Raw genomic sequence first — 25556 nt, 5'->3', positions numbered from 1 at the left:
CTTAACATGGAACATGGCTAATTATAGCCCATCATCAATATTGTACAAAAAATTTCAAACTATTAAGAAAGAGATGGAGATTGAGAAGAAGAGGGATAAAGAGAGAGATGCTTAGTTGACCTTTCATATTTATTCAGCGTACCTATTGCACACTATGGTGCGATTGCTAGTTTTAAAAAAAAAATATTACATATAATAAAATGAACTGATATTTTTTTTAAATAAAAAATTGTACAAATCGAACATAATGTCGAATTTTTTTCAAATTTTTCCTTTTGTCAAACATCATCCGAATTTTATCGTTGTCAAACTCGAAACTTGTGACATAGACCTAAAGTGTAATGTCCTGGTATATTTTTGAAAGCTAAAATGATTAAGAATAATCATTAAAATTATTAAAGAGAAATTAAATTAAACGTAAAATTAAATAATTAATAATCGTGACTTTAGACTGAAGTCACTAAAAGTTGCAACTGTCAAGAACTAAACAACTTTAAAAAATCAGTATCTCTTCTTAATTGATTTGAGTATTTTTTCAGGAATTTACCTTCTCAGGATTGGAGCCTGTGAAATTATCAATTTCAGAAGTGCAACTACCTCCCCATATAGATGATTCTTGGAGAAATCAATACAGGTTTCTCATTGCTGCTGATAATGGGAGATTTTAATAGGATCTGTGATGTCTTCTAAAGAAGACAAATTCTGTGTATTGAGATATGCAATATACGAGAATATTGGTCTATGTGCGTGGGACTGAAGGAATGGCTTTGGGTGTTAAGGTTGTAGCTTCAGTCAGATTGATTTTACCATGAGATACATTGTTGATGGTAAATCATCATTTAGATAAATATCTCATATATATATATCTGTGTGTGTGGTTATTTATATTACTAACATATTAATATATATAAACTAGTGATGATTAAACGTAGACATGTCTCCTCCTATCATATTTAATAAGCCTTCAATTTGCATTTGGAAAACAATCAATACATGGCATTGTTAATACATTTGCAGCAATCCTACAAATCAACAAATGGAAGATTTCTAACTAGTTCAATGGTTGATCATTGAAATCGGGATTATCATCCCTGGCACCTTGTGATTGTATTGGACTTTACTCTCAACTTCATTCTTTGTAAAAAGCTGCAGAGCCTTGTACATTGCGTGGCCAGATTCTATTCAAAGCTGAGCCTGAAGTGTCCATAGATGTCTCAACAAGTTCTATTATTTTATTAAGTTTGCATTGAAATATCTGTTTGCCAATGGTGTGCCCAGCTATTGGAAGCAATCATTCTGCACAGTATGAGAGGTCATCAAACGGAATGAGATTAATATTGGTATGTATATGTCATTGAACATACCGCGAAGGATACATACAGCTAGATGCTTCTGAACAAACATTGCTATTATAACTGTTGCAGGTAATATTGCTGTGGGTTGTTACTTGGCAACGGACATACATCTCTGTGTGTGGTCATCTAGAGTAGTTCATTATGCAGAGCAGAGAATAGTACCAGTTCCATTCATATGGTTTTCCATAGAGAAATTGTAGAGGCATAATAAAACATTAGTTTATTATAGTATTTTTGAAATAAAGGAGGGGTGAAAATTTATTCAAGCTGAAAGAGAAACAAGTACAAACAGAGAAAGGGCATCAAACAGCCCTGTCAAGATCAACCAAGTGATCATTGATGGGACAAGCCCAGTGGAAGTTGAGTCTTATCAACAATGTTCCAATTACACATATGGTCAGAAGCCCACTTCGCCGAACAATCAGCAACACGATTCCATTCCCTGGGAATATAAGTGAAAGTAACAAACTCCAAAGAAGTAGACAAATTATGAATCTGGTCCGCAATCAAAGCTAACTTCCAACTAACAACTTCATAATGTTGCTGATTCAATAGATGTATTATCACTTGTGAATTAGATTCACAGATAAGCCTTCTCCAACCAAGGTCACAAGAATTCTTCACAGCATACAAAATAGCGATGGCCTCCATCGGGTTGTTAGTGTGACGACCTTTATAAATAGAAAACACAAACTAGACATCCCCCTTAATATCTCTACCAATGCCACCAATGCCAGAAGGGCCTGGATTTCCCTTAGAAAACCCATCCGTGTCAATTTTAAGAATACCCTGCAGAAGGGTACTCCACTTCCCCATCCTATTTATCTTTCGCAAGGGATGTCTACACATCTTTCTTAGCAGATTTCCATGTGAGAGGAGTATATTCAGACGATTATTGAAAATATCCTTCCCTAGTTCCATGGCCTCAAAAGTGTCACATTTTGCAGAAACAGTTTCCCCCAAAGAATGGGGAATTTTCCACCATAAGTGAGGAACCTCTAAAAACTCATCCTTAAAGATATGACAGTTCCTTTCCAACCAGATATGCCAAATAATAAAGGAGGGTCCAAGAGTCCAGACAACTTGAAGAAATGAAGTCTTGACAAGAGCATTACCCCAACGAGCAAAGAATTCTGCTAGTGAGGGAACATGCCAACAGGATTGGTTCCACACATTCCACCAAGAGTGCCAAATATGTCTACTGAAAGAGCATTGGAAAAAGAGATGAGAGATATTTTCTTCACTAATCTGGCATAGAACACACATTTAGGGTCCTTGGAAGCCACGCTTGCATAAATCATCCCAAGTAAGACATCTGCTATGGACCACCAACCACATAAAAAAATAACATTTGGGCCAAGAAAACTTGTACGAGACTTGCTTCCACCAAGGCATCTGGATGTCCCCCAACGTCTACCGAAGAAGCTCAACATATCCTATAGACACTAAAAAAATTTCAGATAAATCTTTGCTGTCCCAAGCAAGAACATCATTACCAACCAAAGTAGTACACTCACGAGACTGCAAAATCTGAAACAACTGCTTCCTATCCTCCTCAAATCCTCCTGGAGGCCATTCAGAAGGGTGTTCCCAATGGAAGGAAGGAGCCAAACCTCTAACACACCCTATCTTATAGAAATTAACTGTGTCCCAACCAGCAGCACTAAAATGTTGATAGAGGGCATGTAGCTGAGGATGAGTGGTAAAAATAGGAGGGTGCCCATCCCAAGAGTCAAGCCAAAATAAAACGTGTGATCTCGAATGACAAATCCAAAAGAGACCATCTTTAAACAACTGAGCTCCAAACTTTAGCGTATTCCAAATCATGGACCCTCTCCCTTCCAGAGGAAAGCGGTGAACTTCAACCACATCAATATCTAGAAAATACTTATGGGTGAGAATACAAGCCCAAAGTTGATGTTGGTTAGTACACCAACGCCAACAAATTTTTGCAGCGAGAAAATGTCCATTTAAAATAGTTGATTGTAAGCCAAGGCCACCCTCCTTCTGAGGTCTACACATTGTTTCCCATTAACCAGACTCCATTTCTAAGTTGAAAGGTTCCCACTCCAAAGGAATTGACGGCACAGAACATCAAATTCCTGAAGAAAATACATTGGAACAGCCTGAAAAAAGCACCTATACATAGGAAGGGCTTGAATAATCGATTTTAATAGAGTCAGGTGAGCAATAGTTGACAGCCATCGATGAGTCCAATGATTAACCTTTTGCCGCAGTTTATCAAGCAAAACTTGCCAGGAAGATCTAGGATGTCTACCAACAGTAAGAGGAATACCCAGATAAACAAAGGGAAGAGACCCAATCTGAAACCTCAGAATAGCAGCAATACGCCTCTAAATAGCCTGGGGAGTATTGAAGAAACAAATGGAGGATTTGTTCTCATTAACTTTCTATCCCGAAGCTGCAAGATACACATCTAAAGCATTCCTAAAAGAAGTAGCTTCCTGAAGACCAGCCTGTCCCATAAATGAAGTATCATCCACAAACTGAAGATGTGAAATAGGAGGCAAGCCAACATCCCATTTCCACCCATGAATCAAACCATGGTGAGCACGAGGCTTAAGAAAGCGGCCCAAACCCTCAGCTAGAATGATAAAGAGATAAGGTGAAATAGGATCCCCTTGGCGAAATCCTCTAGAGGCACCAAAGGGCTCTGAAGGAACACCATTCACCAAAACAGAAAGAGAAGTTGAAGTAACACAACTCATAATCAAGTTCACCCACTAGTGATAGAAACCAAAGGCCAAGAGGATCTTTTGGAGAAAACTCCATTTGACTCTATCATAAGCGTTAGCCATATCCAAATTAATGAACATAGCTCGCTCTTCTGATGTATGCACGGAGTGAATAACTTCAGAAGCAATAACAATTCCATCAAGAATTTGGTTAGCAGCCACAAAACTACCTTGTTCCCCTGAAATTACAACTGGGAGGCATATCTTGAGTCTATCAGCAATCAATTTGGTGATAATTTTGTACACAACTGTCATCACCTTCTTTCTTAGGGATAAGAGTCAGTAAAGTACAGTTCAATGCATGAAGCATTTGCTTATTCTGAAGGGATTCCTTAACCACCTCCAAGAGATCCATATTAATAATTTCCCAAAATTCCTAAAAGAATTCCACAGGGAAGCCATCTGGGCCTAGAGCTTCACCTTTATTCATCCCAAACACAACCTCTTCAAGTTCAGCTATCAAAATTGGACGAAGAATAGAATCATTCATAGCATTGGTGATAAGAGAAGGAATGCATGAAAGAATTAAGCTCTCCACCTCAACTGCAGGCTGATAATCCTCTGTAAAAATGTTAGAATAAAATCGAAGGGCTTCCTTGGTCATAGCAAACTGAGAAGAAATCTTAAGTCCTTCAGTAGTAACAAGAGAAGAAATATACCCTTTATTATGATGAGCATGAACAAAATGATGAAAAAAAGCAGTATTTCTATCCCCTTCCTGCAACCAATCAATGCGAGCCTTTTGTTTCCACTTTCCCGTAAATCTCTTCTTGAAGTTCTCATTCTTCCACATCCCGCATAGCCTGGGATTCTGCCCTACCAAGAGCCTCTGTAAGCCCAGAGTCCCTGATTTGGCGAGTAATCACTGCAAAATGATCTAGAGCATTCCTCTTTCTAGATTGAAGGTTCCCAAAGCAAGAAGTATTCCATCTCTTAAGATGATATTTGACATATTTAAGTTTCGTCTCAAAGACAAACATAGTTGCGCCATAAGTTGGGCCACCCTCTCTCCACCACTTAGCCACCAAATCATGAAGGGACGAGTCTCGAAGCCACATAAGCTGGAATCTAAAAGAAGGGTTCTTAGGGAGTGCAATAAGAGAAGAAGAGAACTTAATCGGCCAATGATCAAAACCTCTCCAATCAAGAATTTCAAAACTCGTAATTAGGCCACCGCCAACCCAATAACATGAAACAAGAAACCTATCCAAACGTTCTGAGATAGCTTCCTGACCACCTCGTCTATTGTTCCAAGTGAAAACCCCATTTGAAGGCTTAATATCAATAACAGAAAGAACATCCACCTGGGCTTGAAAAAGATCAGAAGCAGCGCCAAGCCTAGGCCAACCTCCTCTTTTCTCCTCAAGACTTAAAATAGAATTAAAATCGCCTCCTAAAATCCAAGGAAAATAAGGAGCACAAAAACGCACATACCTAATGTGATCCCAGAAATGAATCTTCCCACAAATGTCAATAGGGGCATAAACATTTGTCACAAGAATAGTCTCACCAGAGCCCAAGGTAGTAGCCACCATTGAGATTGAGTAATGACTAGAAATCCACCAAAGGGGAGAAATCTTACGAGGGTCCCAGAACAAAGCCAAACCTACAGAATTCCCTTGCAAACCAATACTTTGATAGTGACTAGCATACCAAATGCATAGAGCATGCTAATACATAACCTCAACAGAAACCTTAATCTCTTGAACACAAAAGACATCCGGAGAATGAATTGCAATCAAATCATGAATAGCTTTTTGATGACAGGTGCTATTCAAACCCCTCACATTCCAAGAGATGAGCATCAATAGGTTTAACAAACCCAAATTCCACCAATAGATCTCCAGTCACTTTTATCTTTTCAAGGTCTGTCTTCCACCCTTTTGAGGAGCTATCAGCAAGACTTTTCTTAAGGGGTCGTCGTTGCACTCCCAATCTATGAGATGAACCCTTATTATTTTGAGATGAAACTAAAACTTCTCTAGCTAAATCTGCCAAAACAATGTCATCCTCTATGGAATTATTTAAAGTCACCTAAGCCACTTGTTGTCCCTGAATAGCTTGAACTGGTTCTAGTTCAAGAGCTGGTACAACCTCCATACTGACCCCAACACTATTAGAAGTGACCACATGCGGGACCCCTTCTTCCAAAACTAAATTCTCCTGCACCTCAAACCTGTTAAAGCTTCCATCTGTCTGTCTATCCTTGAATGGCCTCTTCTGACCTCATCCTTTAGCCTTAGATTTAACAAGTACAAATCCTTGTCCTTTCCCTAAGGTTCAGCCATCATGGGAACTTTCCCTTTGTCCTCTTTACCCAAAGGAGGTGTCGAAGAGGGGGAATGAGTCGAAGAGGGGGAATGAGCATCGTTATGAACTTTAGGACAATGTTGTAGGAGATGACCATACTCATGACAAAACCGATATCAAAAAGGTAAGAGATTGATAATCTAACTGCTGAATCCATGATGAAGATCCCAAACAAATTTCCATCGAATCCGGCAAGGGATTATTTAGATCTATCTCAACACAAATCCAAGGAAAAGAAATCACCTTTTTTTCCAAGGGTTTGTGTAGCAACTGCTGCAGGCTTTCCCAAGAGATTAGCAATTTTATGTAAAATATCTTCTCGCCAAAAGTCCAATGGAAGGCGAGGTAGACGGACCCAAACAAGAACTCAAGAAGGCATCTCTTCAGCTGAATTAAAACCTCAATGCCATGGTTTAATAAATAATCCAACTCGATTATAAAAATATGGGCCACCTTCAAAAACTCTATTGCGATCTGCAATATTTGAGAAAATAACCATAAAATAGCTATTTTTCACAAGCATAATGTCCATATCTCCTTCAATCTGCCAGGAACATCGGATCCAAGCCTCAAGAGTGGACAAAGGAATACGAATACCAAGAAACTTACAGATTAGAGCATGCCTACTTCAATATGAGACATTTTCTTCCACCAAATGAAGAGGAATGACCAAAATTGGGCGATCCTGGGTTCTAGGAAGACACCCATTAACCTTCTTCATGTTAGGGCCAGAACTCGTATAAAATGTATCTACTTGCTGAGCATGCATGCTTGAAGAGGACCAATTATAAGCCTTGTCCATGCGAGAAAGATCCACAACAAAAGCCATAGAAATCTCTACCATGCAAAGATTGAAACCAGGAAAACAAACAAAAACCAGAACAGCTGCCAGCAAACTAAAAATGTCCCCGCAAATGCCAATCAGAAACAACACCCACTGCAATAAACAATAAACTACTCTACTGCTGAAATGCTGCCACAGAACCCACGCATGCAATCCTGCCAAGTTGAAATTTGAATCATTATAAAAGAGAGCTTCCCTTAAAAGTGCCTATAGAAGGAGTTCTGAGAAGAGCATTAATTCTTGGCATTTTTCATTTTACAAGCCCAAAACGTGGAGAGATGAGCATTAGTTAATCTTCATCCAGAGAACCAAAACCCTACACAAAAAATGGTTTTGTGGATGAAAACCCACCTGGCCAATTCTTGATGAATTCATTGAGCGCTCATAGGTGTGTTTAAAGTTTGGTTTTTGTGGTGATTTTTAGATTTGATTATGAGCAAATTCTAATTGTAAATTTCTAAGTTGCCGGTTCGAATTCTGGTTCGGATGCAGGTTTGACATTCGCTCAATTTTTTTTTGGTCTGGGTTTGGGTTCATCAATATAAGAATTTTTTTTTAAATAAATATATTATACCATGCAAACTAACTGTATTTTGAACATAATTCACATTTTCTATTTATTTCTCTCTGCTTGATACCCTTGTTGGAAGGTATCATATATAAACAAATAAATTATAATAGTAATAAAAAATATATATAATATAATATTTTAATTATACATTAGTAAATATTAATAAACTTAATATAATATCATAACAAATAAATACATTTAATAAATCGAGCAGATTGGGTCTTTCTTTTTCTTAAAACCGAGGCCCTCTTGGAATGATGAGTCTGCAAAGTCACAGGGCCAGAATCCTTAGTCATGCGATCCTTGGGTAATCTTGCAGACCGCTTGGCCTGGCCACTCTCTAGGAGCTCCCCACCCAACCCCATAGACAGAATTCTCGGTATCACCACTTGGTCGTGATTCTGATGCTTAGCCGGATTGTATTGGATTCTGACGACTGCCTCATACTTATTTCTATCTCCAAATAGGTTGTCAGGATAACAAGAAACACTTGTGATCAGAAACGAAACACAGCAGGTATAAGACAGAATGGTTTGAAAGTCAACAGCATCGCAGGTGATTCGCTATGGGTTTGAAGTTTTTTGTCCTCATCCACTGAAAAATCGCAACAAAGTTGTGCAAGGTCCTTTCCAGCGAATGATGCTCAAATTCAGCACAGTGCAGGCGAATTTGCATCAAATTTGGTGCGAATCGACTTCCGAATTTGGGGTTGGAGGGATGAATACGGTAACTTAGGTAAATTTTACTTTGAAACAACAGATTAGCATTTGAGGTCATTATATTTGTAGAGGTTTTAAATCAGCCATGTCTGGTCATGCAATGTTTAAAGGAATTAATAATTTGGTGAGATCATAGGATTTTCAGAGGAAAGCGGTTCCTTATTTAGAGATTGTGGAGTCCTGTACATTGGCAACTTGTGTGTGGGCATAACTACTACAGCTGTACCTGCATCCTTCGGAGTAAATATACTCAGACCAGCATTATCTACCATCAAATAAAGATTTATTTTGTGGTCAGAAAATTGGTTTTTTTGTATTGTATGTATTTCTGATTTTATATTAAGCATATATCCTTGATAAAAGGAATTGTATCAGAAATTTTATAAAAGGAAGATTGTGTTAGTGAATTATTTGTGAAATTGTAATGCATAATAACTATTTGCCAAAATCCTTTGGTGATAAAAGATATGTTGAATGGTTCTCATTTTTGACCAACCATTTAACGAAATGCTTGTGAGCTAAAATTCTACGACTCCGAAATATTGAATGGTATTTGATTTCTACCACCAGTTTAACAAAATGCTTGAGCTAAAACTCAGAACAAGTATATTTATAATTTCTTGGTAGGCATATTAAAACTTACCCAACTCTATAAACCTAGGTTCAAGTGCCTTTCCTTGGGACTCAACAAGTTTGACCAGTAACTAACCAGTCTTGTAAGTATTCCCTAACAAATAACTTGTTCTTTCTCATGAGTCATCTAGTTCTCGTCTACATCATAGTAACTGTGTTACCAGATTTGCTCCTGGACATGGGAATTCCCAGTTTGGTTCGCTCCAAAGTCAGGTACTTGTTAGATTCAGTCCAAACTCTGCTGCAGAGACCAAAATTCTCTAGGAATTCCTGCAGAAGAACCCGCCCAGAATTTAGACGAATTTTGGGTGACTTTGAGTTCCAGTGGCAGAAGCCGAACAGAATTTTGAGTGAATTTGGCCCAAAAGGGCTAAAAAGGTTGTGCTTTATCAGTCATTTGTGCATTTGTGAACCAAGTGGTGCGTGAACTTATTTGCTGCTGCATCTATACATACATACAGCCACACGCACAGACACATATTCTTGTATGGACAAATCCAAAATGTATCCAAACCCAACTACAAAAACGATTGACCGGATTTCGAAAACTATAATGTCACCCAAAATATTTATTCAGTAAATAATTATATTAATTATTTATATTAGTTCTCATAACATAAATTAATATTAAATAATTAATTATTAGTCCCGAATTAATAATATAAATTATTTCATATTAGCTAATATAAACTAATATTAAATAATTAATTAAAAGATTTTGCTGAGCATAGTTACAAAAGAAGTTATTCACGAGAACTGTTTACAGGAATGCTTCCTCAAAGCATGATCGCAAAGAAGCAAATGGGGTAGAAAGTTAATTGATCATGCCCGAAATTTCTCCAAATGGAAACCGCATAGTCATGTCATCAGTGAGACATCTGATCTAATGGATGTTTCTAGTCATTCATGTACGTCGATGGTTACTCAAATAGCAGTCTGTGGATGGATTGCAAGGAGAAATGCCAAAAAACGTCTCTCAGAACAAGTAAAGACAGAAGCACATTTCAGCAATGGAAAACACTGAGCCTGGAAAAGAAGCGCGAGAAATATTGGCCAGTGGTGGATGAAATATTCAAACGGGTAGTAAGGATGTGGCTCCACTATCTAGAATTATAATCAACATGTGAACTCAGAAAAAATCATTGGCTAATTCAATTATTTAATTGGTTAATATATAAGTTGTCGTAAACCATAAAATTATAAGGCAAAATGTCCTAAATTATTTCTTAAAAAGAATTGTTAGGAAAAAACAGAATTGACCTATAGGCCGACAAAATGAAGTTACTTATAAACTAACTTTACATGAGTTATTTAAATGTAACTTATGTTTATTTATTTATTTTAAAGAACAGTCGTCATCAAAGTGTTTAAACAAGGTCAAAAGTGACAACACTAAGCATGGAGTACAAAGAAGTGATCTTTAAGATTGTTTTAGGATAAAATTTTAAAATAACTTAGAAAATGAGGATTAAAAATTTAAAAGTAATGTCAAATTAGAAGGGTTAAAAAATCAACTTGTTTTTACTATTGTTGAGAAAGGTGAAATAAAATAGATTAGTTTAGGTTCCCTTAAAGTGCCTATAGGAGGAGTTTTAACAAGAGCATTAATTCTTGGTATTTTTCATTTTACAAGCCCCAAGGTGGAGAGATGAGCAATTGTTAATTTTTTTCCCTAGAACAAAATCCCTACAGAAAAAATGGTTTTGTGGATGAAAACCAGCCTGGCCAATTCTTGGGGAATTTATTCAGCGGTCATAGGTGTGTTTAAAGTTTAGTTAATGTGGTGATTTTTAGATTTGATATTTGAGCTTGTAATTGTAAATTTAGGCAAGAGCCTATAACACAACGGTAACTTGTGAGCCTCTCCTCAGGGAGGTCTTGGGTTTGAGTCTACTCAAGCTTAACATATTATAATGATTATCTCAATAAATTATAATTAATCTAAGCTTCGGGCCATTACCGATCAACAAAAAAAATTGTAATTGTAAATTTTAGTTTGTAATTATATTTGTGATATTTTCTAGAGGTTTTAAATCAGCCATGTCTAGTCATGCAATGTTACAAGGGATAAAAAAATTGGTGAGATCATAGGATTTTCAGGAGAAAGCAGTTCCTTATTTAGAGATTGTGAATTGTCCTTCCTGTACATCGGTCACTTGTGTGTGGATGCAACTATTACAGCTGTACCTGCATCCTCAAAAGTAGTTATACTCAGACCAGCATTATCTACCATCAAATAAAGCTTCATTTTGAGGTCACAAAATTGGTTTTTAGTATTGTATGTATATCCAATTTTATATTAAGCATATATCCTTGATAAAATTAATTGTATCAGAAATTCTATACTAGCAAAGATTGTGTTAGTCAATTATTTGTGAAATTGTAATGCAAAATAACTATTTGGCAAAAATCCTTTGGTGATAAAAGATAGCACAGTTGTTCCACTTGACAATTTCAGAAATGTTGAAAGGTTTTCATTTTCGACCAAATGTTTAACAAAATGCGTGTGAACTAAAAATTTACAACTCGGAAATGATGAATGGTATTCAATTTCTACCGACTGTTTAACAAAATGCTTGAGTTAAAATTCAGAACAAATATATTTATAATTTCTTGGTAGGCACATTAAAATTTACCCAAGTCAACAAACTTAGTTTCAAGTGCCTTTCCTTGGGACTCAACAAGTTTGTCCAGTAAACAAGTCTTGTAAGTCTTCCCTCGCAAATAACTTGTTCTTTCGCATAAGTCATCTAGTTCTCCTCTACATCATCTGTAACTGTGTTACCAGATTTGCTTCTAGACCTGGGAATTCCCAGTTTGGTTCTCTCCAAAGTTAGGTCCTTGTCAGATTCTGTAAGAACCCCAACTAGTTCCAACTCTAACAAATCATCAACTACTTCACTTTTTAAATGTTTGAAATTTCGTCAAACACTTTGTATACAAACTTTCTCTCACTCTATTTTATTTTCAGATTGTGTTTACTAGTTTGGAATGGTTTTGAATGATATTAGAATGCTTGCAAAAATTTACAAGGAAATCTAGGAAAAGAACTAAGTTACAATGCAATCATTTTTAACCTTTTCAGATGCATCCATATGATTTCTACATGTGAAAAGTGCAACTACAGCCAGTAGACATTAATACAAAAAATTGGTATGAAACCAAAATATCTACGAGGCAGCTCTCGATAAAGACCAAATAAATAATATAACAACTTTCAATTAAATTTCAATTATATTTAGAGAACCTATGAATAACTTCTATATGTATCAACTTGCAGAAGATAAATTGATGAATACCACATACAACAGTGTGATCTTCCAGCCCAATGCCAAACATTGCTATGCATATGATAGACACAGCCTTACAAGGTAACGCCAAGCTTTAAGAATGCAGGTCACAGCTGCCAGGATAAGGCCACGACCGTAATGCAGACCTACGCAAACAACATGAGGTATTTGCAGCAAACAAATGCCTTTAATGACATCCAAATTGTAGAGGCTTAATTGTGATAATGGACGCCCAATCACACACTACATGCAGATTTAAATCACTGCCCAGCTGTGTATCATTAACAAATAAAATCCAACGCCCAGCTGTGTAGAGTGGACGCTAATTTGCAGCCCAGTCGTCTTCCAAAAAAACAATAATCAGGGTGAGGAAGACAATAATAATTCTCAGAATTGAATCTACAATATTTCAACTGTAGATCCCAAACCCTTATACTTCAGCAAGGGCACAAAATCAGAGCCTCAAAAGTGTCAACAAGACAACAGAAGAAAATAAGATAATCAAATAATCGGATGTCTTTTCCTTCACAATGAGCTCTTATTTATAATCCCTTGTTGACAAAAGTTTCCAAAAGAACTCAACTGAATTGATGAAGGAAGTATTCTTACAAATGAGACCTAAGTTACCGGATTCACACCCTGGAGCTCGGGTCCGAGTCCGGATTCATTCGGGTCCGGATCCGAGCCCGGGTCCGCGACTGGTCCGGGCAGGGCCAAAATGCGGACCCTGCCCGGACCGATCGCAGACCTGGGTGAATCCAGGCGGACCCACGGCAGGTGGGGCCAAAAAGTGGCCCAAAAAAGCAATAAAATTATTTTTTTTCATTATTTTTTTTGCCAAACCCTAAAGTAAGGCCTATTAGATGCATTTCATTCATCTAATCTCTCATTTGCTTTGTCATTTTGCTCTCTCATTTTGGTGTGGCCATTTTGCAAGTTTGAAGAGAAGGTTGTAGAGATTGTTTGTGGAGTCTCAAATCCTTCAAATAATCAGTGTTGAGTGTTCCAGGTATGCATTTGATCCTTCCTTTTGCTTCTTTCATAGTTTGTTTTTAGTTTTTTAAATTTTTTATATTTATTGTTCTAAATTTTTATCAAGTTTTGTATAAGTTTTGAAATATTTTTTTAAATTTGTTTTTATAGATTGCAAGAATCCAAGAATGAGTAGTCAGGGTTCAGTGGGTGGGGTGCGATCCCAAAGATTTAAAATTGATAAAGGCTCTCCTTTGTGGAAGTATACAACAATAATTGAGCAATGTGCTGGTGGGGGATGGTATATATGGAAATGCAATTTTTGCCAAAACCAATATAGAAGCTCCTATTTCTGGGTTAAACATCATTTGATAGGTCCACCAAGTCAAGGGATTTCCATGTGTGAGGGGCCCCCAGAGGGTGGTAAAAAAGGGTTGTCGGCTCCTCAAATAGCAGGCATGTTAAAAGAACAAGAAGAGGCTGATAGGTTAGTGTCAAAGGCAAAAAAAGATAAGTCAAAGCAAATAACACCAACACCACCCTCTCAAACAATTAGTAAACCACATCCCTTCCTACCTACCCCATCTATGGATGAAGATGAAATAGAAACACCCGCATCCCGCAAAAGAGGCCCATTAAATACGGCATTTGAAAATGACAAGAGAGAAATTGCTGACATAAAGGTTGGGCATTGCCTCATTACAAATGGTGTTTCATTCAATCTAGTGAGATCCCCTTATTGGAGAGAGATGGTGAAAGCAATAAATGATGCACCTCATGGTTACCAATCCCTTGGATATGAAAAGTTGAGAACCACCATATTGCATAAGGAGAGAAAGAATGTAGAAAACCTCCTCAAACCAATAAGAGATTCTTGGATCCAAACGGGGGTGAGCATTGTCTCTGATGGATGGAAAGATTGCAAAAACCGTCCATTAATAAATGTGATTGTTGTTTGCCCCAAGGGGGCAATGTTTTTGAAGGCGGTTGATTGTGAAGGGCAAGTAAAGGATGCAAATTTTATTGCCCAACTTCTCATTGAATCCATAAAGTCCGTGGGAGTTGACAATGTTGTCCAAGTAATAACGGACAATGCTAAAGTTTGTAAGGCTGCAGGTGCTTTGGTAGAAGCACGATATGAGCATATCTTTTGGACACCATGCACTGTCCACACCTTGAACTTGGTGATGAAAACAATGGGCAGCCAAATTGAATGGATGAAAAATGTGTATGAGGAGGGCGAGCAGATCCAAATGTTTGTGACAAACCACCATATGTCACAAGCAATTTTCAGAACTTTCTCCCGCTTGGAATTATTGAAGGTAAATTTTAAACTTTATTTAGCTTCATTTATCATATTAATTTTTGTGTCATACTTTACAAAATTTAATACATATTCTTAAATTTTTGTGTTATCAACTTATCATATTAACTTACAATTTGAATTAACATGGTAATAGGTTGCTGAAACAAGGTTTGCTTCACAAACAATCGTCCTTAGACGACTTGTGAGGGTGAAAGAGGCATTGGGTCAAATGGTTATTAGCAACAAATGGGGTGGATGGAAGCAAGCTGATACAGAAAAGGCCAAAACTATAAAGGATTTGATCTTGAGTGATAATTTTTGGAATAGGGTGGAATATGCATCATCTCTATGCTTCGGTATGCCAACACGGATGAGCCTTGTTTGGGGAACATATATGATGCCATGGACTCTATGCTAGAAAGAATGAAATCAGTAAGTTTAAATTTTTATACAATACTTTATCCTTGTTTATTGAGAGATTTTGATTTTTGATTTTAATTAAGTTATTAAGACTACATCAAGATAACTTACATGTACATCATTTGACATCCCAAGTCATTCAGAGGAGAGAGCAGGATCCTGATACCTTGTACACTAAGGTGGAAAAAATTGTTCTACATCGTTGGAACAAGATGACTACACCTTTACACCTCTTGGCATATGCACTTTCTCCTAGATATTATAGCAGTGAGATACTTGCTATTCCTGGTAGAGTGGCACCATATAGAGATCCTGAAGTTGCTGCTGGGTATAAGAGGGCACTTAACAGGCTCTTTAGTGATCCTGATGTGGCATCAAATGTTAGGAGAGAGTTTGTTGATTTTGTCTCAAGCAAAAATGCAAAGCCTGATGCAATCAATGACCAAAGTAGATTGGATGCCATTGGATGGTGGTACTTACATGGGGAAAGTTACATGTACCTCCAACCTCTTGCCATTAAGATCTTGTCACACGTATGTATTTAAGTTTTTTTTCCTTTTCTTATGGCCACTTAGCTTGTCGAATTAGCACTCTTAAATTCCTATTGTATTGTAAAATTACTTAGCTAATTTTTTAAAATTTGTTGGTTGTCTCTCTAGGTTGCAAGCTCTTCTGCTGCTGAGCGGAATTGGAGTACATACTCCTTTATCCACTCAGTGAAGTGTAACCGGTTGGGTTCAAAGAAAGCAGAGGACTTGGTATTTATTCACAACAACTGGCGCCTCTTATCACGCAAGGATCCAGGATATAAGAAGGGACCAGAGAAGTTGTGGGATGTACTACCTGAGACTTCTAACTTGGATATGACTGTCCAAGATATATCTAGAATTGCCTCGCTAGATGTTGAGGAGGACGAGGAGGAGGATGTGGCTGCATCTGGGGCTAGTGGAACCGGTTTGGGTTCCAATGATGTGGAAAATGTCAATGATATAGATGAGGATGAAGCCATTGATCCCTCATATTTTGATGACCCATTTGACCCTTGAAGGGCATTTGCATCTTTGATAAACTATGTTTAAACATTTGTCATTCATTCATTGAGTCATTTATGATTTATCACTATGTTTCACAGTTTCAAACTTTATTAAGTCATAATTTATTATCTATCAATCTGATGAAGTAGTCTATGTTTTGAAATTCCATTTTGCATTTTAGTAATTCAATGTATGATTTTATTTACAACATTAGCATAGATTAATGAGTGAGTATTTAATGTTTATCTTTGACATTTGGCATTGATCAATAATCAAGTAACATTGATATATTCATAAAATGGAATGACTTAGTTTTACTTTTACAACTATATGAGTTTATACTTTTTTTGCATATATATATACTAACGAACCCACCCACGAACCCAAATGGGGAAAAAAAAAAATTGCCCGAACCCACGAACCAAACCCCGAACCCGAACCCGTCCCCGAACCCAAATCGGCAACTTAGAATGAGACTGAATAAAGAAATTTGTGTGATATTACTATTAACTTTGATGAGAACAAATGGCAAAGTTTGGCAGTACAAAATCTGAAGGAACAGTTACTGGTCACAGAGTAGAAAATTGTACAAGGTGTTGTCAATAATTGACAATACTCAAAATTCTATTGAAGAACTGATGTGGAATTCTCAAAGGGAGGAAGGGATTCTTAGTACGCAACTACAAATGATCAGAGTAGAATTAGAAAAAACTCAATCAGATCATTTGCATTTACTCAGAGACTTCGCTATCAAGTTCACCAAAAATAAGGAAACAGAAGTTGATGAACTGTGCTTACAATTAAGTATGGCCCACTACTTTTTACACCAATCGGAAAGGTTGGCACCTTCACCAAAGAAGCAAGAAGATAATTTCAGGATTAAAGAAATGCAGCTAATAGTTTAAGGCATTGACGAAATCTATAGGGAAGGATTGCTGCAACATCTGACAGAGAATTTAGCCCAGAAAAGTGAAGAGGATGAAGGATCACAGCTTGAAGAAATGCTTAAAGAATCTACAACTGATAGTGACATGTCAACAATGGACAACAAACCTAAAAAGTTGATGATTAGTAGTGAACAGCTAGACAAGACTCATGCAGTGCAACATGTGGATGGAGAAAAATGAGCATGCTAAGATGATAGCTGCTCAAGAAAGGGAGAACTTGCAAATAATTAAAGAAAGGCATAGATACATGGGCTCTCAAACAAAACCAGAATGAGAGTTCAAATTGAGCTTTGTGAGCATCATAGTACATAAAAAGTAAAACAACCAGAATTACATAATCAACGTGAACAGATATCTCCACAGATGGTGTACTACATGTGTTAATTCTTATGAATTTTCCGGATTTCCTTCTAAGAAGGATATGATGATTTATAATGATGACATAAAAAAATCAATTTCACCATACTTCGATTTGTTGAGTACAATTGGGTGCATGAATTGGTGTGATTTCTCTTAAAATTCCACGTTATGGACAATTGATGAAACAGTCATTGAGGAAGCTTTGAAGAATGATGCTTCTCCCTTCATCTGGATGATCATTGCTGAAGATGATGTTCAGAATTGGGATCACGGAGTTTGCATGATTGGCAAATTATTTTACAGTGAAGCAAATTTTAGATATATCAGATTGGCATAGCAGATTCCTGCATAAGAATTCATGAGATTAATTTGGGACCCAGGTGTCTTGGTACAGATGACAAATGATTCAGCTATCAAAAAGTTGATTGCTTGAGGACAAGAAATCTGGGGATGGGAGGACTTGTAATGTCCACTAAATAATTATTGAATAAATAATTATATTATTTATATTAGTTCTCATAAACTAATATTAAATAATTAATTATTATTCCTCAATAAATAATATCAATTATTTAATATTAGCTCTTATAAACTAATATTAAATAATTAACTAAAAGATTTTGCTTAGTATAGTTACAGAAGAAGTTATTCATGGGAACTGTTTACAGAAAATTCTTCCTTTAAGGAAGCAAAATCGCAAAGCAGCAGCCAGGGTGGAAATTTAATTGATCATGCCTGAAATTTGTCGGAATGAGAAGAGAGTACTCATTTCATCAGTAAGACATCTGATCTAATGATTGTTTCTACTCATTTCATGTATGTCAATGGTTAGTCGAATTGCAGTTTGTGGATGGATTGCAAGAAGAAATTGTAAACAAAAATTCTCAGAACAAGAAAACCCAGAAACACATGTTCCACGACAGAAAAGACGGAGTCTGAAAAAGTAGCATGAGAAATATTTGCCAATTGGGGACGCAATATTCAGACGGGTAGTAAGGACACAACTCTATTGTTTGTTATCATAATCAATGTGTAAACTCAGAGACTCCCCCATCAAGTGATACCAAGTGGGTGGTAACAGACACAGCATCGAACTCACCAATATTGGAAGGCTCTTCTCAGCGTTGAACCACTCACAGGGGACACATTAAGGAGCCATCAAATACCAAGTTGGTTGCATTGTCAACAACGTTAAGACGTCATCTACACTTCTTATCAGGAGGTGGTGTCTTGTCACAATTTCGAACACAAGGACACTCATAACAGAGACACGAGTAATCAACGTCTCTGTCTGAACAATGACATTATACAGGCCAGTGTATCCAAGCCGTCATGGTTGATTTAGTTGGGTGTGCAGAGGTTGTGGATATGGTGAACCTATAATCAGGCACATTATCAATTGGACCACAACAGGGTGTTCATACTGTTCAAATACATAATAATTCCTTTGTTGCATCTTTTGACAAAATTTATCTGGGCGCTTTGTTATGTAATGTAGTAAATCTGTGTTATGACCAAATAAAGTTCAATTCGATCAAACAACTAAATATACGACTGACATTTTGTTATGTAATGTAATAAATTTGACTTCTAATCAAATAAAAGTTTAGTTTGGCGAAACTACTTAATAGCAGAATTGTGATATCTTGGAAAAAAAAAATTGTGGGATTTAATATTGGTATGAGAGCCAGTAATATTGTTCAAGCAATTAGAAGCCACTAATCTCTCATGTGAGTACATGTTCTCTCAATTCTTCAGAGCTTTATGACTGTTTTAATTCAATATCCTTGAAAATGACACTCTACAGTTTATATGCCACTTGTTTGTCAAAATGTCCATATAATAGACAAATCAGTGAAGGAAATAAAGTGTTTGACTAAAGGCCTTCTCTATGAATTTGTGATTACCAATGAATAAGGGAAAGTTTGCACTCAATAATAGTGAAGATCCTTATGAACCCGAATCTCGAACATGAATATGTACCCGAATCCAAACATGCAACTTAGATTAATAACATTGTCAAGGACTAGGCAGATTACATGGAGATGCTACTTCAACTATGCAACCAAAGGGAGATTCTCAATGTCAACAATGAGAATCTTACTAAATAACCCAATAACAACCATAAGAGCTTCATCTCACACCAAGGTCCACCACCACTTTAGGTTGTAGAATGGTTACAATACACTCGATATGAATTCAATGTTACTAGTATCAACATAAGAAATCATTACTAATGATAAGCATACCAAATAATTGCAAGGGAAAACGGTATTCTTTGTTGATTATCATAAACAACAAGTACATCATTCATATTCCAATGTTCTTAAATAGTACTCGGTTGGTTAGGGAGACTCACCAACACATCCCCTCTCTACCTAACTACCCAAACCCAATATTAACTATCTTTAGTTGCTTTATTGTTTTATTAGGCCCTACATTATCACCCCCAAAAAAGTTGTCTTCCAAATGACTACCCGACAATTAACCAAAAACAAAAAAGAATTCAAGATGTAGGGTGGGAAGATGCCCTTGAAATAGATGTGCGTTATTGCACAAGCAATAGATCTCATTCCGGTGCCATCTGCTTAGCTCAAACTCCTTGTAACAATGTCAAGGTTTCCATCCTATCCTTTTCTGTTGATGCCAACTTCTCTACTTCAGCTTCTTTCTCCAATTCCCACTCTTCTTTCATTCTTCTTGTCAACTCATTTTCCTGTTGGAATTCCAAGAATGTCCCCCTAAATGCCTCTTCCATCTGAGCAAGTGGTTGCATATGAGGTGGTTGCTCCATCAATTTAGGTATGGTGTTTCCGACCATCCATATCTAAGTTGCCTCTCTGTATCCTACTTCACTTTGCATGAGTACGCTCCAATCTATATGGCAATCTTTCTCCACAAATTCTGCAAGGGACTCCACTGCGCTAACTATGGTGTCTCAATTTTGCCCCTTAACATGCTTTATGATCTCCTTAGTGGTTTCTTCCATCTTCTGCATGTCCTTGAGGAATTTTTCATCTTTTTCCTCTAATGAGGGTGTCTTCCCTGTCCCTACCAGTTCCAAGTGCTCACCATGTGCTTTCATCTTGTCTTCGTTTTCCATCTCCAATAAGGTTGGTGAAGGTCGAGGTACATCTATTGCACTCATCTCAAACTTCCCGAGGAATCTATTTGTGTCCTCAGCCCGTGTTGCCTCTTTTTTGGTTCCAACTCCTTCCATGTGCTCCCACTGCTCTCTATTCCATTCTTTCATGGAGATTGTACCACCAATGCAATCAGTTGAGAAACTTCTATGCCTTTTGATGTATTTAGCCTCTCACAGTATGTGCACCCTTCCTATTGCACCAAAGGTCTATTACCTTAGTTTGTGGTTAACCTAGAGAAACCAAAGTTGTCACAACTGGAAATGAAATCATTTTAGTTCCCCAATCTGGAATTGCCTTTCAAGTTCCTGTTGATGACATACGATTTGCTTCTTCAGCCACCATACGGACTCCCTCCTTACATCAATCATGATGTTGGCTTCCTGTTGTATGGTCATGCTATCACCCTCCTGTCGTATAACCATGTTTTCTACTTCCAATCGTAAGAACATCCTTGTTGTATGGTCTTGTTCTTTTTCATCCTCTTGCTTCACACCTATACAGTCTTCTTCTATGATTTCCTTCGTACAGTCATTGGTTGCTTGGCTCATACAATCTTCCTCAGTACAAACATTCTCCATTGTCTCATTGGTACAGCCATCTTGAGTACATCCCATCACATCTGTACCTTCCTATGAGAGGATTTCCACCTACTTGGGTATAGCTCTTGGTAATGGTCCTTCTACCGAAAGGAATGCCACCTTGTCAGGTGTGCCTTTGATCTGACTAAGCCAAAATTTTGTGTACCCCTTCTTCTCCATTCTATCATCCTCTTCACCTACTTCTATGCTTTGAGTTTGCGTGGAGGCCTCCTGTGCCACTTCCTTTCTTATTTTTTTCCTCCATGGCTCTCTGCTACTCACACCAAAAGTATCCATGTGGAACCAATATGTCATGGCCGACTTGTAGGGTTCTACCTTATTTGCAAGTACAAATGTCCTCCTGTGTTTCAAGGCTACCTATGTCCTAACTACTTCTAAGAACAAGGCTATTCCATGATGAGGCATGTAAAATGCCTTATGCTTTAACTCCAGAAATTCCCTTAGCTGCTCTGAAAGAAGTTGGGCCCAATTGTATACCCTCCCTACATTTGGCCCATTCACTATTGGCAACATCCAAATGGTTATGTTAGATGTTAGGTTCCCACCAGTGAGTTTTTTTTTCAGCAAGTCCACGATGCATCTCAACTCCTCAGTCCTCGACTATTGTTCTTGCTCAGAATAGTTCCCCATTCCTACTCTGTAATGTTGCTCCTGCACATCAATCCCAACCATTTCCTCTTTTCCTTCATTGGCATCTTGGTTGGAGGTTTTGTTGGATCTTGTCCTCAATTGGGAACCCCAAATACCTTGTTTATCTCATTTGCAGGATACGAAATGGTAAGGGTTTGCTGAAAATACTTAATGACTGATTTGTGCCCTTTCTCATCATATATGACAACCATTATTCTCAACATATACTCAAACTCTTTTAAATCAAAAATCAGCATAGAAATGATTTTATCTACCTTTGCCTTACGCAATACCTCCTTCAGCACAAGGTTTTTTTTTCTACATTCTCCCACCATATTTTGCATTTGCTTCCTACCACGCTTTCAAATGTAACACTAGTGGCTGTAATTTTTTCAGCGCTCTCCCTTTGTCCTTTATAGTTGACGCCATTTTCCTCACCTGTAATCCCTTGCCTTTGCTTGAATTACCAACAGTTCCTCTACTTGGATTACTTATGCTCATTTTCAACATTTTGTGATTATTTTTGGATGCCCTAGTGGCCTTTGTGTTCTTCTGCTCACAAACGGTTTTCTCCACGTGTCCATATGTTACAAAAGTGGCTTCCATAGACTGACAGCAAAGGCCTAGGAATAAAAATATTTCTTCTCTCAACTATATTGACAAAATTCACAAGCTATTAGCATCCTAAGCTATGCTAGATAGGCAATGCTAGCAAGGACCAATGTAACAAGGTGTCTGATCACTCAGGACCTCAAAAGAAATCATTAATGGAATTCGATGCAAACCAGAAAAGAAATTAGCAATATCCTTACTTTATCCTTTTGGATAAAACTTGCTTATAGTCTCTAAGGATTTCTTGGATACATTATTCGAAAGCAATTTTTATCATTTGAATGGCTGTACTTGCTTTACTTGCATAGGTTATACCTGTGCTTTAATATTTTCCTATTTTAAACAGTAAATTTATATATATTATTTTATCTTTCCCACGGCATTCTTTGCTTTTATTTTTCTGATATTATCATTGGCCTTTGCATGATTTTATTTTCTTTGTTCCAATCCATGTTCAGACTATAAAGTTATGTCTTATCTGTATCCTTCCCTCCCAAAACCATCCTTACTTTATGTTCATATTCAACACTTTAATGAATCCTCCTGGCTCAGATTTTCACTGCACATTAATTCCTCCTAGATTTTGTCAGGTCCCCATTTTCATGCCATCCTGTTTTATAGGTGTTAGCCAGTTTTTAGGGTTTATTGTAGCTTTCCTAATGCATTGGGAGACTATTTTAATATTTGTATTTTCAGATTTGCTATGTAATTATTAAATTATATTACAAAAATTGACATCTCCAACTACGTCCATCTCCTATTTTGAAAAAATAGTCATACTGGTACGCCAGTATCTTAAGTCTCCAAGTACTCCATCTCCATGTAAACTTGAATTTAATTAATTTTCACCTTTAAGATTGGGGAAGTCACAGGCAAACAATGAACTCCATGATTCACTGACAAACAGGAGCAGAACTCTCTAAGCAATGACATCAAAGTAATGAGAAATAACAAGTAGACTAAATAAATCTCTTCCAGAACCTGTTGACAAGAAAATGGGAAATTATACAACTTCTTAGCGCTGTTGCAATTTTCTCCCTGTTTCATGCTATTTTCACATCTCTCATTTAAACTATCACAATTAGGATTGCCAGCTGCAAGTAAAGAACCTTGTAAATAGTTGAAGTAAAGAGGATTGATTTGTAGACAGGCAAGTAAAAACAAGACTGACGATTAAATCATTTGAGATTCTGTAACCTTTTATGGAAAAATACAAAAGAGATCCCTTCAACTACAATTAATGAGACTGCAAATGACTACTCGAATTGAAAATTGATGTTAAAAGTTAGAGATAATATAATACCTCCTCTTTAAATGGCTCTGATAAAAGCTTTGATCGTAACGCGGATCTGATACTTGGTGGCAATCCTCTATAGAGTGTATCTCTAGTGTTAGGAGGGACTGAACTTGGACGTGAGACCTGGAACAGTGTCAAGATTATGTCAGTTGCCAAATCAAAATATTGACTCCAATTATAATCATTATAAATAGTTTCCCCCTGGCCTCAACAAACTAAACATATTTTCTGAGTATGCAACTCTACCAAAGGGTTCCTTTAAAATATCCTAACATTTTAGTAAACCAAATCTTTCTATTTGCAAGAATTTGGTCCCTTCCTTCTAAAATACAGTTTAAGCACATTTTAAAGGACAATTGAAAAAACATCAAATATATTTCATTATCATAGAATGGTAGGATATTTTTAATGAAATACATTTGGATAGTAAGGAAAGCCAGTTTATAAGGTGTGCCAGAAAAGAGGCAAAGATACTTACAAGGCTGTCAATCTGATTGACAATATTTGCATAGTGTAATGCGAGGCCAATAGGACCTAATCTCTGAGGGCTTCCCCGTGGATTCTTTTTGTTCACAGATTTCTCACTTTCAAGGTCTTGCATCACAGAAAATATTGAATCTTAGAAAATGTAAATAAACAACAAATCAAAAGGTAAGTAACCTCCAATATAGCTGCTGCAGCACAAGCAAAGAGTTGCAATATTCCTGAATATTGAAGAGTTGTACAACTACACCAATATTAAATGGAAAAGGTTAAATATTGATCCTGCAAAATTGCAAATTAAAAGACTTAAAGTTGAACTTGCAATGGTGATAAGGCATGAAAAAATTCGTCACTGTCATCGAATAAAGTAAAGCATAAATCTGCAATAAAGTCAGAATTGCAGACAATCAAACAATCTGAATCCAAAGAATGCTCCAATTCAAGTCCCCCATTAATAATGGCACGCTCCCAAAGACACCCACTTTACTTTTAAAATACAAGAAATAAAAAAATATTCTGTCCTACACAGAATGGAAAAGACGCATTTTCCCCAAGTACTTGAATTTCATTTACCTGTTTGATTTGGTTAATCAAAACTTGAACTAATGTTGCCATAATACTTGCAAGTTTTCTCAACAAGAGTTGCAATATAATATGTTGTATCCTTATTACTTCAGATTCATTATGTTTTACTGCCTTGTGAATTAATTGGATTTTGCAGAGCTTTCACTGAATCCAAATTGAAAATCAGAAAGCCATATTTTTGCTAAGTTCTAGTCACATTGCTATAGTATAATAATGACGAAATGCCATACAAGTGTTACTACAATATTTAGCAACACAGACATTAATTATCAAATGCACTGGATGACATTATATATCACTCATTGTCAACGAAAAAACTCCATCCAATACACCAAATAAGAATTTCTAATCAAACCCACATATACGATATATATAAATAAATAGTACATAGATAGCATGAGCACTCTCCTCAACTCCTTAATCACATGATACAAACAACTATGAGTATTTATAGAAAATACTATAACATTGTTAATGCTATTTGAGGACACATAATAATATACCACGAATAGAACACAAACAATTGGCCACTTTCTGTTGGTTAAGACAACAATCAAATCCAACAGGACATAAATGAGAAGTAATTTGATACACTGCCCAAGCCAGCAATACAATAATTAATTGAGGCAACCATTTTGTTGAAGAACAATACGTAAATCCATAATACAATAACCATAGTTGGAAAAC

General features: G+C 36.8%; 1 protein-coding gene across 1 annotated transcript in view; it reads right to left on the bottom strand.

Annotated features, from left to right (window-relative positions):
* LOC149577678 (protein PSK SIMULATOR 1-like) overlaps positions 1-25556 on the bottom strand; it is a 153751-nt gene that overhangs the window by 11337 nt on the left and 116858 nt on the right. The window contains exons 8-9 of the mRNA XM_089825000.1: positions 24280-24395; positions 23808-23924 (exon numbers count right to left, since the gene is read on the bottom strand). Of these exons, the coding sequence (XP_089681126.1) occupies positions 23808-23924; positions 24280-24395 (233 nt within the window). The remainder of the gene's footprint in view (positions 1-23807; positions 23925-24279; positions 24396-25556) is intronic.

Source organism: Cupressus sempervirens, chromosome 1 (assembly GCF_028749045.1).
Source record: "Cupressus sempervirens isolate cs-2001-9-10 chromosome 1, ASM2874904v1, whole genome shotgun sequence".
NCBI lineage: Eukaryota > Viridiplantae > Streptophyta > Pinopsida > Cupressales > Cupressaceae > Cupressus > Cupressus sempervirens.
Note: the sequence above shows the minus strand (reverse complement) of the source record. Positions and strands in the feature narration are given on the sequence as shown.